The following is a 17,186-nucleotide window of genomic DNA, read 5'->3' on the forward strand; positions in this document are numbered from 1 at the left end:
TCAAATGCTGGCAGCTCTTCCTTTTCCTGGGCATACTCTTGTTTTCCCTCTAAAAGGCCTCGTGGTTTTGCCTGGCTTTGCCCACCGGGGGCTGCTTGACCTAAAAGTGAAGTGATGCCATTTTGTGTTGGTGGCGGCTATGGTCCCCCCCGTGTGTCCCCCCCCAAGTCCCTGAGGTCTCTTGGACCTCCAGGCGCTTGTAAGTCTCTGTGCATAAGCCTGCTTCTTTGCAGCCTAACTTTAAAGGGTGCTTTATGATTTCATTCTTTTTAAACAGTCATTTTTAAAGCGAGCAGCAATAAAACCAGCGCTGAAAGACTTTGGCGAAAGCCCTTTGTTTTGTAGGGGCTGGAGGTGATGTGGCTATGCCAAGAAAGAGCAGGAAAAGCTGATGGATTTCCATTGGCTACGTTTTTCAGCAGAAGAATGACTTTCCAAGCGTACGGTGCTTTCAGGCCAAGTAGCAAAACTTGGGGTTCCATAGGTGTCGTGCAGTCATCTATTCTTCACTTGGCGGTGCTTGGGTGGTTTGGGTCTTACTTGGGGAGAACATTCTGTAGGAGTTGGTGTTGGCATGTTCAGGTAAACGCATGTCACAGTGTGTCCCTTGTCTGCATTCATTTGGACTTGCTGGTTGATAGACTGATCTTCAACTGATCATAAGCCCATAAGCCCTCAATACGAGTAGCTTATGAGAGTAGAAAAGAGAGCAGATCAGAAGGTAGAATAACAGCACACAGGAATGTTTCCTGTGTCTTGCCTCCAGTGTGCTAAGTCCGTTATTTCCTTTCTTTGTGTTTAATCCTCAACACAACTTTATGAGGTAAACCCTGAGGATCCCCATTCTGCAGATCAGTAGTTTGAGGCCCAGAAAGAGTAAGTGACTTGGTCAAGGTTCCGAACTTCCCATCACAGTTACAATAAAAGCCATGCATTTTACCCTTGTGAAGTCCCACTGGCACAGGCTTCTCTTTTCTCTGACCTTGCCCAGTACTTTCCTCCTTTCCCCATGAATTCTCCCGACTTTGCACTGGTTTTCTGTTTCTGGAACGTGCCAAGCCCTTTTCTGCTGTAGGGCCTTTGTACTGGCTGTTTGCTCTGCCTAAAATGCCCTTCCGCCTGATTTCTTTTGCATGACTGCCTCTGTCTTGACTTTCAGGTCTTATTTACATGTCTCAACTTGTTCCCTGACCAGCCATAACTGATGTGATTGGGTGACAGTTTTAATTCTCGGCATAGTACTTATCATTGTCTGACTTGATTGTTTTATCTTTTTTGTTTGTTTACTGTCTTCACTAGAATATGTGTATCATGAGAGCAGGGACCAGGACTGTCTTATTTGACCTACATCCTCAGCGCCTGGAGTAGGGGTAATATATAGTAGGTACTCAATGTGTCAAATAAAAAGGATTTAAGTTTCCAATCAAGGGGTCCTCTCTAAAGCCCTGGCTATTAAGTTGTATGGTTTGCATTTTAATCCTATTCTATTCAGTTTTTTATATTTATATGATATGAGTCCTAAGTACACGACCAGCCAGTGCCAGAGCAAATCTTAAAGAAAATTTGTAGCAGCAGTTTTTTCAAACTGTTGGGCCTCAAGAGCTCTTTACATGCTTAAAAATTACTGAGGACCTCAAAGAACTTCTGTTGACATGAGTTATACCAATCTGTATTTATAATATTCAGAATGAACCCTGAGAAAATTAACACAGAAAATATAAGAAATAGACCTATTGCATATTAACACAGTAACCTATATTTTTAATAGACAATAACTGTGTTTTCCAAAACAAAAAAAATTCAGTGAGAAGAGTGGCATTGTTTTACATTTTTGAAAATTGCTTTGAGATCTGGCTTAATAGAAGATAACTGGACTCACATACCTGCCTCTGCCTTGAGTCTCTTGTGACATCACATGTCTTGCAGCCTCTGGAAAATTCCACTGTACATGTATGACAGACTGAGTGAAAAGGCAAATGACACCTTGGTGTTCTTATGAAAATAGTTTTGACTTTGAAGATTCTCCAAAAGGGTCTTGGGAGCTCTCAGGGGTCCCAGGGGTACCATTAAGAGCCACTGGCTTATAGGATAGGTAGGTAATTTGGAAGCTTGCATGGTGGCATGGAACGTTTGGGAGAGGAAAGCTTTCTGTTCGGAAATATATGCATGTTAATGCGTTTAAGCTGTTCTTGGAGAACAAAATTGCTTCCCAGCTAAAGCTCCTCCTGCATTGCAAAGGAACACTGAGAACTTGGAAGCCAATGGTACTTGTGTTCATCTTTTTCAGATGAGCAGGATTACACCAACCAGTCCAGAAGTTCTGCAGTGGGAGGGGTCATTAAAAAATGGTAAAGCGCAGGTTCCTCTCCTCTCCATGTCTGAAAACAGTCACTTCAAATGCAACTTCCTTAATGGCTGTTACTCTACAACCCCTTACATTGGTGGTTCTTGTAGCTGTTGGCCTCGGATGAAGTTGTGTCCTGTGATAGAAATTAGATTGTCTCGAAGCATTATTTTCCTCGGGTTCTGTCACAACTAGTGTTAAAAGCATCAACGTGGAAGCTATTAGAAGTAGATGAGGGAAATTCCTGGCGATCCACTGCAGGGGGCATGGGTTCGATCCCTGGTTGGGGAACTAAGATCCCACATGCCTCGTGGCATGGCCAAAAAGAAAAGTAGATGAGGTATTCCATGTTAGTCAGTTTAAGTGTTTCAGTAGGGTAAATGAGTGCAAATCCAGGTCTCTGGGGAGTATTTTGCATGTGTCTTGGGTGATGTATACAATTGTCAACATTAAAGTAAGTGGGCGGGAAAACACATGGGGCAGTTGGTCATCAGGAAGTGGGTGATGCACCAGGGGCAGGCATGACGGGGGTCTTCAGTGCCTGACACCAGGGCTTGGAAGGGCCAAATTTAAGAGGGCAGTGTTAGTGGGTTTCTTTTTGTCCCCTGATTACTGAAGGTCAGACTGTTCAGCCCTAAGGGCCAGGTGGCTTCATCTTAATGAAATACAAGAGGCTTGCTTCTACATGTTAATAAAAATGTGTGAGTCTGTGGTTTTGGGGTCTATTCACTGCCATAAAGTAATGATTCTGATTTCTTCCCTTGTTCGTCCACCCTTGAGGATTAAGTGATACCTTAGTTAACTTCTTGGTTAATGAAAGTGTTCTAACTTGGTCTCATTTCAGGAGTTGCTAACTTTTAAATTCTGAATTGTGTGTAGGCGAAAGTTGAGGTTTTTTTTTTAGAAAAACGAATATAATGCAATTAGTTAAGTATGTGCAGGAAAAATAGATGGGAAAAATGACAATCAGTGAGGTTCTGCCACAAAGCTTTTAGCAAAAAAAGAAAAAAAAAAATTGGATTTCTTTCCTGTCTTGAGCTGTTTAAAATGAAATGAACATACTTCTTTTTCGATGAGGCTGTGCTTTAGCCTGTCTTCACACCCAAGTGGAAGAGGTTCTAAATATTGAATTATCATTCCTTTGAAGAGGTTTCCACCCTCCACCCCCGCCTTCCAGCAGGGGCCTGGTTTGATGTTAGAAGAAGGGAAAGTGGAGATGAAGTCTGGCTGTCTTGGGTATTTTGAATCTGGGGGCTGAGAACAGTACCTTGGATGACTTGTCCTACTGTCGGCCACTTAACGGGCCTGCAGAGGACTGAAACATTTCTGGGACCTTTGTTTATTTGAGTGTGTTTCCAGCAGTGCTGACAAAGTAAGAAGGATCTATCCAATAGAAGAATCACAAGTTATGGACAGAAGTGAGTGAAGACTTTGAAGGAAGAAAAGGGAACGTCTTCATTTCAGTCTCACTTGAAAATAAAAAAGTGAGCCCTTAGTAAGGGCCAGGTACTGGGCTGAGCACTTGGTGTGGATTATCTGGTTCTCCTCTCATGATGACCCTGCGAGATAGGAAGGGTGTTCACCGCACCTTTTTTTTTTTCTTTTGCGATACGTGGGCCTCTCACTGCTGTGGCCACTCCCGTTGCGGAGCACAGGCTCTGGACGCGCAGGCTCAGCGGCCATGGCTCACGGGCCCAGCCGCTCCGCGGCATGTGGGATCTTCCCGGACCGGGGCACGAACCCGTGTCTCCTGCATCGGCAGGCGGACTCTCAACCACTGCGCCACCAGGGAAGCCCCCACCCCACCTTATTTTATATGCACGAGGGAGTTGAAATTCAGAAGTTATGTAAATTGCTTAAGAACACACAGCAGGGCTTCCGTGGTGGCGCAGTGGTTGAGAATCTGCCTGCTAATGCAGGGGACACGGGTTCGATCCCTGGTCTGGGAAGATCCCACATGCCGCAGAGCAACCAGGCCCGTGAGCCACAACTACTGAGCCTGCGCATCTGGAGCCTGTGCTCTGCAACAAGAGAGGCCGCGATAGTGAGAGGCCCGCACACCACGATGAAGAGTGGCACCCGCTTGCCACAACTAGAGAAAGCCCTCGCACAGAAACGAAGACCCAACACAGCCAAAAATAAATAAATAAATTAATAAACTCCTACCCCCAACATCTTCTTAAAAAAAAACAAAAACCAAAAACCACACAGCAGCTAACTGATGATACTGGGATTTGAATCCAGGTGTTCTGAGTCAATGTTTCTAGCCTTTCTGGACATATTAAGGGATGGTCAGTGGGAGAGGGGTACTTCTTTTCAGGGATGGAAGTTAGATATTTTGTTTCTGGCTCTCCAGATTTCTTATAGAAATCTGTTGAAAAGGGCCAGCAGGCCTGTATTCTCCATTCTTGATCCAACAGTATGAACTTGGCTTTAATTAGTTTTAGGAAAACAGTCCCCTAAAAACCAGTGTAATTTCTTTTAGGCAGCAGACAATTTGATACTGTAGTACGTTGAACCCAAGTTCGACTGCTTGCTGTGTCCCAGGCACTGTACTAGGGACTGGGAGGCAGTGGGGAAGAATAATTTTGCTGTTCTTACTCTCATGGACTCACAGTCTAATGGTGAAGACAGGTAAACAAGCAACCAAGTGACAGGTGATTTTAGGACAGTGGTAGTGGGCCCAGATGGGGTAATTGGGGTGCTATATAGAGAAGCGTATTGCCAACATATAACCCAGATTTGGGGAGTCCGAGAGGGCCTCCCAGAGGCAGTGACATCAAACTGGGACTCTAAAGGTGACTGGGAGTTAGCCACAGGGGGTGGTGGGGAGGTGAGGGGAGGAGTGTCAGGCAGCAGGAACGGCATATGCCAAGGCCTGGGGAACAGGGAGGCATACAGCATGTTGGGGGATCTGGAAGAGTTCATCATGGCTGGAGTGTAAAAGCAGTGTGGAGAGCACAGAGAGACGAGGAAGGAGAGGTAGACAGGGACCAGATTATGGAGAGCCCTGAAGAGATCTGGGAAGGTTTTAAGTAGAGGAATGACATGGTCTGGTTTATGCTTCTAGAAGGTCATACTGGCTGTGCGTGTAGAATAGATGCAGGGAGAAAGACAGATTCAGAGACATGAATAGGAAGGGTTTATGGAGCCCACTTGAGAAATGGTAATGGCTGCAATTGGGTGGGGGAAGAGGAGTTCAAAAGAATTGGGGGAGTCAAGAAATACATTAGAGCTTAAACTCTGTGAGATTTGATGCCCATTAAACTTCTTCATTCATATATTTGACATACTTACTAAGCACCTACCATGTGGTAGGCACTGGTGATGGGAATGCAGTGGGTATGCAAAACAGATCCCAGACAGATCTGGGATTTAAGTAGGGCAAGGGATGAGATAAGGATGAGTGTGTTCTAGGCCCAAGGGAACAGCATGGGCAAAGGCCCTGTGACAGGGAAAAGGAGAGAGGGGAGACAGGAGATGTCACCAAACTCTGTGGAGGTAGATGATGTGAGTATGGAGGAGGAGAAGAGGGTTGGGCAGACAGGTGAGTTTTTTTGGTACATTGAGATGCTGTGGGCATTTAGGAGCTGAATCCCAGTAGCTCTTGGTCATGAGACAGATTTGGGAATCCTCATCCTGGAGAAACCACTGGAGCCAGCAGAGTGGACAAGATGACCAGGCAGATATAGAAAAGGCAAAGAGCAGCACAGATTCTGTGACCATGGATTTGGAAGGCCACCACCTCTGGTTTCTCTTCTCCAAGGAGATCTCTGAATTGGTGCATTTTTTTTTTCAGGCCTTACAGTGTTCTTTATATTTGTGGAAAGCTTGGTATGTCTGCTTTTCTGTGAACTCAGAATGATTTTTTTAATTGAAGTATGATTCACATACAAAAAATGATAACCCTTTAAAAGCATACAATTCAGTAGGACTTCCCTGGCAGTCCGGTGGCTAAGACTCCGTGCTTCCACTGCAGGGGGCACGGGTTTGATCCCCGGTCTGGGAACTAAGATCCCACATGCCATGTGGCACGGCCAAGGGAAAAAAAAAGTATACAATTCAGTGCTTTTGAGTATTGAATTGGCGCATTTTTATTCCCACCTTGCTTACCAATAGAATCCGACATCCCTTTTCTTTATAGTTTGCTCAGGGAACAGTTTCAGAGGACAGTGAATTGAAGCTGGGCCAGCAGGTGATGTGAGGCTCAGCAAAGCCACCACGGCTCCATCTGCCTGAGGATGTCACAGAGGCAGTAGTAATCCACCTTTCTCCACCGTGGTCAAGCCTCCCTGGGGGGATCCTGTTTTAGAAGGTGCATCAGCTGGTTAGAGCAGTGGTAGGAGGCGGAGGTGGTCTAGAGATGGCTTCTGTAGATTGCATGATTTACTTCCTGCCGAGTACTTTGGTGGGTGCTTTATAAACACAATCGTATTGAGCCCCTGACCACCTGCTGAAGGAGGTACTCTTACTATCCCCCTTTTATAGATGGGAAAAGCGAGGCTTGGGGAAGTTATGGATCTGGCCTGAAGCCGTGCAGTGATGAGCTGGCAGAGCTGGGGTTGGAACCCTGGCTCTTGAGGCCAGGTGCTGTCAGGAACAGGGCAGGATGCTGATGCTTTGCAATCAGAAGCCATGTCTTAAGGAGAAATCAGATAGGGAGCATTCACGTATTCAGAGGTCTTTGAGCATCAGAAGACAGATCAATAGCAAAAATTCTGGGAGGCGTTTGTCCTTGTGTCGGGGGGGACAAGGGCAGGAGTGTCTTCTGACTAGGCTGTTTGAACCTAGGGTAGACCTCATTGCCAGGTGTTCAAGCAGAAGCGCAGACTATACCTAGGCGAGATGGGGGGTGGGGTGGGACGGGGGGAGTTCTATTATTGGGCAAGAAATGGAATTACAGGCTTTGCAGGGTTGCTTCCGCCATTTATTCTATGATTCTGTGTATTTGGAAAGGCCAGAATGTTCTGTGGTTGGGAGTTGAGTATAATTCTGCATTGTTCAGCTTTTTCTCAAGGGGTGAATTAGGGAGGATAATTATCTTCCCTAAAGTGAAATGTATCATCATGGGTCATACAGGAGTTCATTTGTTGATACCCAGCTGACTTTTTATGCAGGGGATCCTTTCCTTTGCTGAGTTTAAATTTTTAAAAAATTTATTAATTTTCCAGTTTTATTGAGATACTTGACATATAATATTGTATAAGTTTAAGGTGTACAACATAATGATATATGTATATTTTGTGAAATGATTACCACAATAAGTTTAGTTAATATCTGTCTCCATACATAGTTAAAACATTTTTTCCTTGTGATAAGAACTTTTAAGATCTACTCTCTTAGCAACTTTCAAATATACAATACACTATTGTTAACTGTAGTTGTCATGTTGTACATTATATGCCCAGAACTTACATAATGAACAGAGAAAGTTTAATATAAAGAATTCTTTTTATTTATTTATTTATTTTTTTGCGGTATGCGGGCCTCTCACTGTTGTGGCCTCTCCCATTGTGGAGCGCAGGCTCAGGGGCCATGGCTCACGGGCCCAGCCGCTCCGCGGCATGTGGGATCCTCCCGGACCGGGTCACGAACCCATGTCCCCTGCATCAGCAGGTGGACTCTCAAGCACTGCGCCACCAGGGAAGCCCCTTTTTATTTTTTAAATTGAGGTATAGTAAATTTATAATATTATATAAGTTTCATTTATACAATATAGTGATTCATAATTTTGAAGCCCAAGAATCATCCAGAATTCCACCTCACCTCATTAAAAAAATAATGAAAAATAGCTAGCATTGAGCAGTGGAAGTCCGCCAGCCCCTGTACTGGGCACTTTGCATGTACCATTTCATCTATTCCTCAACTCCTTGAAGTATATATTATCCCCATTTTACAGATGGGGAAAGGAAAGCAGAGAGGTTTAAGTGCCCTGGATGACAGTGGTGGACTAAAAATAATAGTTAGTAGGCCAAGAGACAGTTGGAGCTCTGGAGCTGACCCCCTGGGCTTGTTTTCATAGATGTCTGGTGACCAATTCAGAGTTTGTTAGCAAAGAGCCCTAGGTGTCCATATAGTGTTTGATGTACCAGGGTCATGCAGCTGAACTGCAGGTTGGCCCTGGCTCTGTTTTTCCCTTAGGTGATCCCCAGCCACTGTGTGAGTGACACAGGAGCCCTGGGTACAGCTGTGAAGAGTTTGCAGGCACAAGTGGTCCAGGATCAGATAAAGAGGCAGGCTCTCCCACCCTGCTTCTAAACAACAGGAAGTCTTCCATAAGATTGCTCCCAGGCCATGGCACCGGCTGACTTTCCACCTCCTCCCCTCCAGGCCCCAGAGGCCTGTTCTGTTGACTATCGTGGCCTTTGTTTTTACTTCCAGGACATCAGTGATGATTGCACCAGAACCTCTCCTCCCCTCCCCCCTCCTCCCCCTCCTCTGCCTCCTCCCCTCCTCCTCCCTCTTCTCCCCTCCTCCCCTCCTCCCCTCCCCCTCCCCCTTCTCCCCTCCTCCCCTCCCCCTCCCCTCCCCTTCCTCCCCTCCCCCTCCCCAACTCCTCCCCATCCTCCCCTCCTCCTCCCCCTCCTCCCCCTCCTCCCCCTCCTCCTCCTCCTCCTCCTCCTCCTCCCTTTCCTCCCCCTCCCTCGCCTTTCTCCTCTCCCTCCACTTGACTAATGGTAGGTGACGGGAAACCTCCAAAGATTTCCAGCCAGACCAGGGAGGCTCTGCCTGGTCCTTTGTGACGGTACTTATTGTTTGAGACTCTGGGGAAGAATCTGTCCCTGCCCTCGCCTCCCCCCCGCCCCCGGCCTTTTTTAAATTGGGACCCCTGGCAGATTGCTCAGTAGAGGATCATTAACTGTGTGGATGTATTGGCCTGCGTTTTCTGGGGGAAATGTAAAGTATGCCTAAAGTTTATTAGTTCAACTATCTACTTAATAAGCATGTTGATGAGGAAGAAGATACTTAAATTTTTTCCCTATCAAAATATTATGTGGCGATGGTAGAAAAATTAGGAAATACCAAAGTAGAAAAATGAGCAAATAGAATTGTGCACATAAAAGAAAATCAGTTCTCCATAGTCTTGTCACCCAAAGAATAAGAATGGTTAACATTTTAATCCATGTTCCAGGTATCACCATTGAACAGTTCTGTTTACCAGTCATGTAGACCAGGATTATAACCTGGGCCTTCCTGCTTGTTAATTATGTGTGGCTTGGCCATCTTAACCTCTTTGTAGCTCAGTTTCCCAACAGCAAAATGGGAATAATGGTAGCGCCTGCCTCATGCTGTGGTCCTGAGGATTTGAGAACATTTGTAAAGCTCTCAGTACAATGGTGGGCATGATAATGCTTGCCAAATGCTAGCCATTATTATTGGAAACGGTCGTAATGCAGAACCTTGCTGCACGAGTGTGGTCCAGACATCTACTGCAATTATCAACTGCAGGCAACGTTGAGTATGTCATGCTTTGTCATTCCAGAACACTGAATTTTGTCCACTTCTTCCCATTAAGGGCCTGAAACTTTTAGTAAGGTGACCAGGTGGTGCTGAAAGTTCAGTGAATAACAGTCATACTCCTATTTCCTGGCCTGGTCTCCACTGGGGCCAAATACTCATTCAAAGGCCAAGCCCGAAAGGAGAGTCAGTCACAGCAGACAAGGCCCCTTGCCCTCTTGCCTGAGCACGTACCTGCTCTCCTGCGTTCAGCAACTTCCCAGTGTCCTTCTGGGAGGTCGAAGTGTGCAGACACAAATTTGGTCTGACTCAAAATTCAAACAGAACTTGTTTCCCAGTAATCAGTTCCAGAAGTACACTGACTTCCTGACCCTTTATGATGAAACTTTTATATATAAGCACATAAGGGAAATATTAATGCCCCTTAGTGGTTTTCATTTGTGCAGCTTTGGGGGATGTTGTTTAAAACATTGGTTTGCCTTTAGGTATAAAATATCCAGTTAGGAAGAAATGACAGGATGATAGCCTCGATTCTGGAGAGGGGGACTTGGCAATCTGTCCCTCTTGCATGTTGTCTGTCTTTCCCCAAGGTCCAGAGATGCTGGCTCTTCTGTTTGAGAGTTTGTGTTCTCAGCTGCTGTCTCTCTTTATACATAAGTTCAAGGCAGTGCTCTTTATCTCTCTTGTAACATCTTGGTTGTTGGGGGGATACATGAGTTTTTCCTTGCTGTTTCTCAGAAGCAGTGAACTGAGGTTCTTTAATGGTTTGTTTTCTTACCTGCCGCTCCTGCTAAGGTAGGAGAAATGCTTCTTGAGGTTTCCTGCTCATCATTGCTGCATACTAATTCTGAAAAGAAAACTTGGCACCCAGAAAGCAATTTCGGGAGAGTATGCTTTTCCACGCCCTTACAACTCTTGTGGCTTTGCGGGAGGAATGCTTTCTGGCAAGGAATCTTGAGTAAAGAGATGGGCAAAGATGTTTAAGGGGGTCTGGGTTTGGAGGAGAGGTCTGGGGAAGACCTAGGTGACCCTGAACGTTTACACACCAGGTGCCTGAGGAAATGATGGGGAGGTACTGCGGTCCACACCAGCACACACTCTTCCCACAAAACTGAGATTGTTTCTTTTTTTTTTTTTTTTTTTTTTTGTGGTACACGGCCCTCTCACTGTTGTGGCCTCTCCCGTTGTGGAGCACAGGCTCCGGACGTGCAGGCTCAGTGGCCATGGCTCACGGGCCCAGCCGCTCTGCGGCATGTGGGATCCTCCCGGAGCGGGGCACGAACCCGTGTCCCTTGCATCGGCAGGCGGGCTCTCAGCCACTGTGCCACTAGGAAGCCCCTGAGATTGTTTCTTAGATGTCAATTTAGTTTTTTACATTGGCTCCCACTCCTCAATATTTCTGGCTCTGATGAAAGCTGTTTCTATGAGTCATGTCAATATTTTCTTTGATATTTGTGTGTGTGTGTGTGTGTCTACTAGGCTGTGTAGAGATTTCCTGAATTTAAGAGCATTTTCTAGGACTGCCCCTTAACTAGCTGTGTGCGTTCCTGACCAAGGTTCTTAAGCGACCTCAACCTTACTCTTCTTAATTGCATTGGGAAGGGTTTGGACCAGGTGCTAAGATTCTTTCTCCCTCTGCAAGTGTTTCTTGGTGAAGTATGAGAAGGAAGGACCCTGGAATAGCATTTGGGTGAAGTGTGTAGGTTGTTGAATTCTTAAAAGGCTGCCAGAGCTTTGTGGTATTTATTACTAGGTTTCCTCTTATTAATTTCATTTTGTTGCTTTGGCACCTCAGCCCAGGCACTACTGGACCCAAGTTTTATACCAGGTGTTTCCTTCTGACTGAACATTCCCTGAGGCAGATTGAATATGTTAATGTTTCATAAGTCAGACTTTCCAGCTCCTCAGCACTGCAGCGTTCTTGGCTGACTTCCTGCTCTCTTAATATTCACTATTTATTATCGAGGGTCTTCAACTTGGAGAATTGGATCCAGGCATGGTTTTGTTAGAAACAAGCATTACTGTGGTTGGAATATCCTGAAATTAAAGAATATGTGGGAAAAATGTGGTTGCAGATGTCCTGCTTGGCTCAGTGAATTGCCTGCCTGTCACACTCCCATTTAAATTTGACTTTTAAGTAGGCCGCTTTGGAAAATTGAGCGAAGCCAATTTTCAGTGACTTTCCCACCCCCCCCACCCCCCCACCCCCGAGCACTTCTTTCCTTCTAATAATGTTGCATATTTTACTTTGTCTAGGATTCTCAAGAAAGCCATGTCTGACAAGATGTCTAGTTTCCTTCACATCGGAGACATCTGTTCTCTGTACGCCGAGGGATCGACCAACGGATTTATTAGCACCTTGGGGTAAGAGCGCTTGGTTTCTTGTGTGGCAGGATTGGTTTAAGACATCATAACATCAGCTTAAAAACTGATTTTTCTAGGACAAGAATGTTTCCATTTTACTGGCTTTTCCAGCAGTGGTTGGAATCATGAATATCAAATCTCACGTTAACCAAGTATAACATCTTACACAAAAGTACTGTTTTCTTGTCAGTTCTGCAAGAGTGAAACATCATTAGTTAGGACTCTGTTAATTCAGAATTTATTATAATTTCCTCTTTTTTCACATGTCAAGGGGCAAGTGTTAAGTATATGGGATGAATTTTAAGATTAATATTTACAGACCCCAAGGAAGTGCTTTAGCTTCGTAAGAGCTCTTATTTTTAAATGGTGACTTATTTGTTGTACAAGCAAAGACCAGAACTTATCAGATGCTTATCTCTCTTCTTCGAAGCAGAACTTTTCCTACTTCAAGTTGCTGTGTGCCTCTGAAAGTTACAAATTGCACAAAGTTCTTTAAATCAGATTCTTGGTCTTTTGTGCTTTCTTCAGTTTTTTTTTTTCCCCCAACTCTTAAGGGTATAAATACATTCCCTAATGTACTCATTTGATTATCTTCTCCCTTCTTTCCCTACTCCTGTTGTCTAGAAGAGGAAATGAGAGGTGAATTAGCCCCAAAGGCAGACACAAGCAGAATGGGGAGTGAAGATGGTTAACTGCAGAAGAGTCACAAATGGCCTATAATGTCTTTGCTGGAAAGGAGTAGTGGGTGGCATTGTTGTATTTGGCGAGAGCTGATCTCAAATAGATGGGGCGAAGGAAGGCAACAGCTTCTCATTCTTACAGCAGCCAGAACCTTCCTTTTAATCATACTTCTTAAAGTATGCTTGTTCTCTGGTATTTGTGCAGAGTGAGGATTCTCAGGCTCTCTTTCAGTTACTCCAGCCTCAAAGAGCAAGTTATGTCAGGTAAAGAATTCTATCGCTCAACTGGACCTCTCTGAATAAAGATTTTATTTTCAAGAGTCATCTGATAAAAACAAGTCATCCACGACTGCCTGATCACCAAATCAAGTGATTTTTTTTTTTTTTCTCAGTCCTTACCTTTTTTTTTTAAACTTCTCTAAAGACCCACCCTTCACATTTTACCTTCTGTGGCTTTTGGCAAAGAGCCCTGCTGCTTTGCCTCTCTGTTGTCCCTTTTTTCTTCTTGGCTGACTCCTTGCTTTTTCCATCCGTGGTTGAATCTTGAGTCCTCTTCTTATTTTTCACCCATAACAGCACCAATAATAAGTAGGAATGGTAACTCCTTCCACGAATCCTATGGGTGTTTACAGCTCAGTGCTGCGTACTGTACATACACCATCCCTTTAATCCCCAAACAGCTTTTTACAGTGAGGACTGTCGTTATGGCTATTTATGGGGGCAAAACCTCTGAGCATCAGAGAGGTGAAACCACCTGCCCCGGGGTTTCACAGTTGCGAAGACTCAGGACTCTAAGACCAGCGCTCCTAACGGTTGCCCTTGACAGGGCAGACTTTTCCTTCCTGCCTTTGCTGACCACCCCTCTCTGGCTGAATTGGCTCACCACCCTCCTAACTGTCTGCCCAGAGCTCTTACCTGGATGCCTTGTTAAACCTCGACCCCACTCTATGCCCCATCCCTCCTCTTTGGCCCCAGTTTCTTTTAATGGTGCCACTGCCCTTCCAGTCACCTGGGCACGCTTCCTGTCACTTGCTCAGTCTACTGTGCCAGCCCCTATAATGTTAATACCTCCTTTTCTTCCAGAACATCTGTTCTTAGATTTCGTATGAAGTGCAGAGCTTTCTACGCGTTTTCCTCAAGTATTATGAACAAATTAATGATAAGGTCTCCCCCTTTAACATGAGGATGGCTCTTGTATGAATTTTGGGCCCTAGTCCTTCCTTTAGATGAATATTTTATTCCCTTGGTTCCCTGCACATATTTGAGGATAATTGGTATAAAAATGGATTTGGAAAATAAAGTGTGACCTTTTTCCTTCTCATATTTCTTACATTTATGGAGCAGCAGTCTTGGTTGACGATGAGTGACTGCCAGTTTTTGTGGAATCAGCCTCCAGCTCCATTTATGTTGCCCAGTTCCACTTACATAGATGGTGGTTACCTCCAAATGGCTTTATTGACTCAGTGAACTCTAGAACTCAACTAGGACCTTGGACAGCCCAAGCGTATGACATGCACTGTCAGAGAAGTGCTTCTGAATCACCTGCAGAACTTGTTAAAAATAAAGGTTCTTGGGTCCCATCCTGGAACACGACTTTAGGAGGCCTGGGGAGGATGGGCACCGGGTATCAATATATTTAAGACACAAAAAGTCTTAGGAACATCTGCCTACTTGAGAATCCTTGAGACCTACTCTTCGATTTTACACATGAAGAAACTGAGACCAGGAGGAGTGAAGTGATGGAGTTAGCGTCGTGCTGCTAGTAGGTGGCCGAGTGCCATCTACAATTCACTTTCTTCTAGCCTAGGCTGGGGCCCTTTCTCCTACCTCTTCCCGCTTGTTTGAGAGCTTGATGATAAATTAACCCAGTCCTGCATTGGATTCCAAGGCATTCCCCCCGGCCTCTGCATACACATATTATATTTGATCTGGTGGCATTACCTTATTTATACTCACAGAGGCTCAGTGATTCTTGACTTTCTGCTCTTGATTTTTGCATTACAGTTCAGGCTGTCACCACACTGTCCCTCTTGTTGATGCAGAGGGCTCTTGTGTCTCGGAGCTGAAGGAGGCAAATTGCTGGTGGGACACTTTTGATTCATCCACCAAGTAAATACTGAGCACCCAGCCTGGACAGGAAGTGTGCTGGCCCTGGGCACCTTCTGGGCCACAAAGCCGGCAGATCTCTGCCCTCGTGGAGTTCGTAGCCTAGTGCACCATTTGTGTTTCAGCCCAGTGATATTGGGGTGACAGAGGAGAGGCAGAGAGGGTCTGGGGCAGGAAAGACTTGAGGGCCTTCATGGAGAAGATGGGGGCTCTGAATCAGGGTCTTGAAAGACGTGCAGGACTTTAGGAGTTGTCAGGGAATTTTGGAGGAAGGAGCAGTAAGATTTAAGGCCGGGTATTTAACGGTACCTTGCCTTTGGGATAAGACACAGATTAATGGAAGAAGCCCTGGAAAACCATATTAACTGGGAGCAAATTCTGTGGTCACTTGGAAAATGAGCCAATCTTACCGATACCAGTTTTAGGAACTTGGAAAAGTCAGTTAAACTCCTCAGAGCTTCAATTTCCTCATCTGTTCAAACAAAAATACTGTTTTAAAATCGGTTCTTCTAAAAGCATTGTACAAGTCAGATTGTTCAGTTGGGACTTTTTTTTTTTTTTTTTTTTTTTTTGCGGTACGCGGGCCTCTCACTGTTGTGGCCTCTCCCGCTGCGGAGCACAGGCTCCGGACGCGCAGGCTCAGCGGCCATGGCTCACAGGCCCAGCCGCTCCGCGGCATGTGGGATATCTTCCCGGACCGGGTCATGAACCCGTGTCCCCTGCATTGGCAGGTAGACTCTCAACCACTGCGCCAACAGGGAAGCCCTCAGTTGGGACTTTAAGCACGGGGCCTTTATATATAATTTGGGGCTGGTTATCTATCTGTAATTTTTGCACTGGTTGCTTTTGAAGCTCCAAAGTCCTTTCTTACTTCGATGCTTTTGTACGTGGGGTTCCCTCCCCCTGAAAACGCTCCCCTCTTCTTCATCCCCCACCTTGACTTCAGTTTCCAATAGCTCCAGTTTTCCCTCTTCCACCAGCAGCTTTTCAGATGGCCTCAGGCACAGTTAATTTCTGGCTGTATTTTGTTCTCTTCCCTTACAGCCTTTGGTTTATATTCTTGTTATCAGTTTGTCTTTGTGGCTCCTGCACAAACTAGCCTTGAGCTCCCTAAGGGCAGGGGCCTGGCTTCTACTCATCCTCACATCCCAGGACCTAGCTCAGTGCCTGGCATGGGGTGGGCCCCTCAGCTACCGTTGGTTGAGCGCGGATCCCTTGCTATGCCCCCGACTTGAGCATTAGTGCGTGCTGTGCTCAGATCTCTCGTGGCTGCGGGTAAGAGAAAAGAGCCACAGAAAACAGTAGCTGAATGTGTCCGTTGCAGAAGCAGAGTCTTGGGTGTTTGGATGAGGGTTAGCTCCCTCCATAGGAAACCTCTAGTGTCAACAGTTCCCTGGCAGGAGAATAGGGCAGCCTAAGTTTTGTGCAGGAACAGCCCTGAGTATTTGAGTTTTGCATAGTGCTTAGGGTTTTATTTTCTTAGACTCGGCTTGGTACAACATTTATCTTTATTTTCTTTGCAGCCTGGTTGATGATCGTTGTGTTGTACAGCCAGAAGCTGGGGACCTTAACAATCCACCCAAGAAATTCAGAGGTAAGTTGGTGACCTTCCCAGAGCGGGTCCCGTGACTCATTTGAAAATTCATGAAGTGTGTTGCTCTGTGTGGATTTAGTTTTTTTTTTAAAGCAGTCATAGGTTTATTTGCTTACATATTTTTTAAAAGTATGATACCAATTTCAAGCTTTCTGACCTCTTGAAAATGCATAAATAAGTTCAGTGTCAAGATTGGGATGGCTTGTATTAGGGCCTTCATTTGTCTCTTGAATACATGTTGGTAAGTGCTAATTCAGTTTAAAGCCTCACACTTGTGCAGATATGGCCAAACAAACGATTTCTGGATTGAGTCACAAGGAACAAGTGTTATTTCAGCAGATCTTGCTGTCCCTTTGGGGGTTTGATATCCTTAGATACCTTGCCTTGGAGTGAGAAGTTCTCGATTGTTACTTACTTTTTGAGTTAAAAGGCATAGGTGGGACGGCTTTCCTGCTGGTAGCCTAGCAGTTTTGTCTTTCTTAGTAGGCCTCTTGCGTTTGATGCCTTCCTTGGAAGGTAGCTTCGTTTATTCCAGGAGGTGTTTAAAATATTGTTGTTATCTTAAAGTGAGAAACGTTTTTTTTTAAGTTTTTTGCTGTTGCTGTGGTTAGTAGTGGTTCTCAGCTCTGGCTGTGTAGTA

The 17,186-nt window shown here is 45.2% G+C and overlaps 1 protein-coding gene across 2 annotated transcripts in view; it reads left to right on the forward strand.

Annotated features, from left to right (window-relative positions):
• Nucleotides 1-17,186, forward strand: part of ITPR1 (inositol 1,4,5-trisphosphate receptor type 1) — a 321,065-nt gene that overhangs the window by 12,886 nt on the left and 290,993 nt on the right. For both annotated transcript variants that reach the window (XM_079933479.1, XM_079933480.1), the window contains exons 3-4: nucleotides 12,059-12,166; nucleotides 16,476-16,546. In XM_079933479.1, coding sequence (XP_079789605.1) covers nucleotides 12,075-12,166; nucleotides 16,476-16,546 — 163 coding nt within the window. In that variant the 5' untranslated portion in view covers nucleotides 12,059-12,074. The remainder of the gene's footprint in view (nucleotides 1-12,058; nucleotides 12,167-16,475; nucleotides 16,547-17,186) is intronic.

Source organism: Stenella coeruleoalba (assembly GCF_951394435.1).
Source record: "Stenella coeruleoalba genome assembly, chromosome: 10".
In the NCBI taxonomy this organism is placed as follows: Eukaryota; Metazoa; Chordata; class Mammalia; order Artiodactyla; family Delphinidae; genus Stenella; species Stenella coeruleoalba.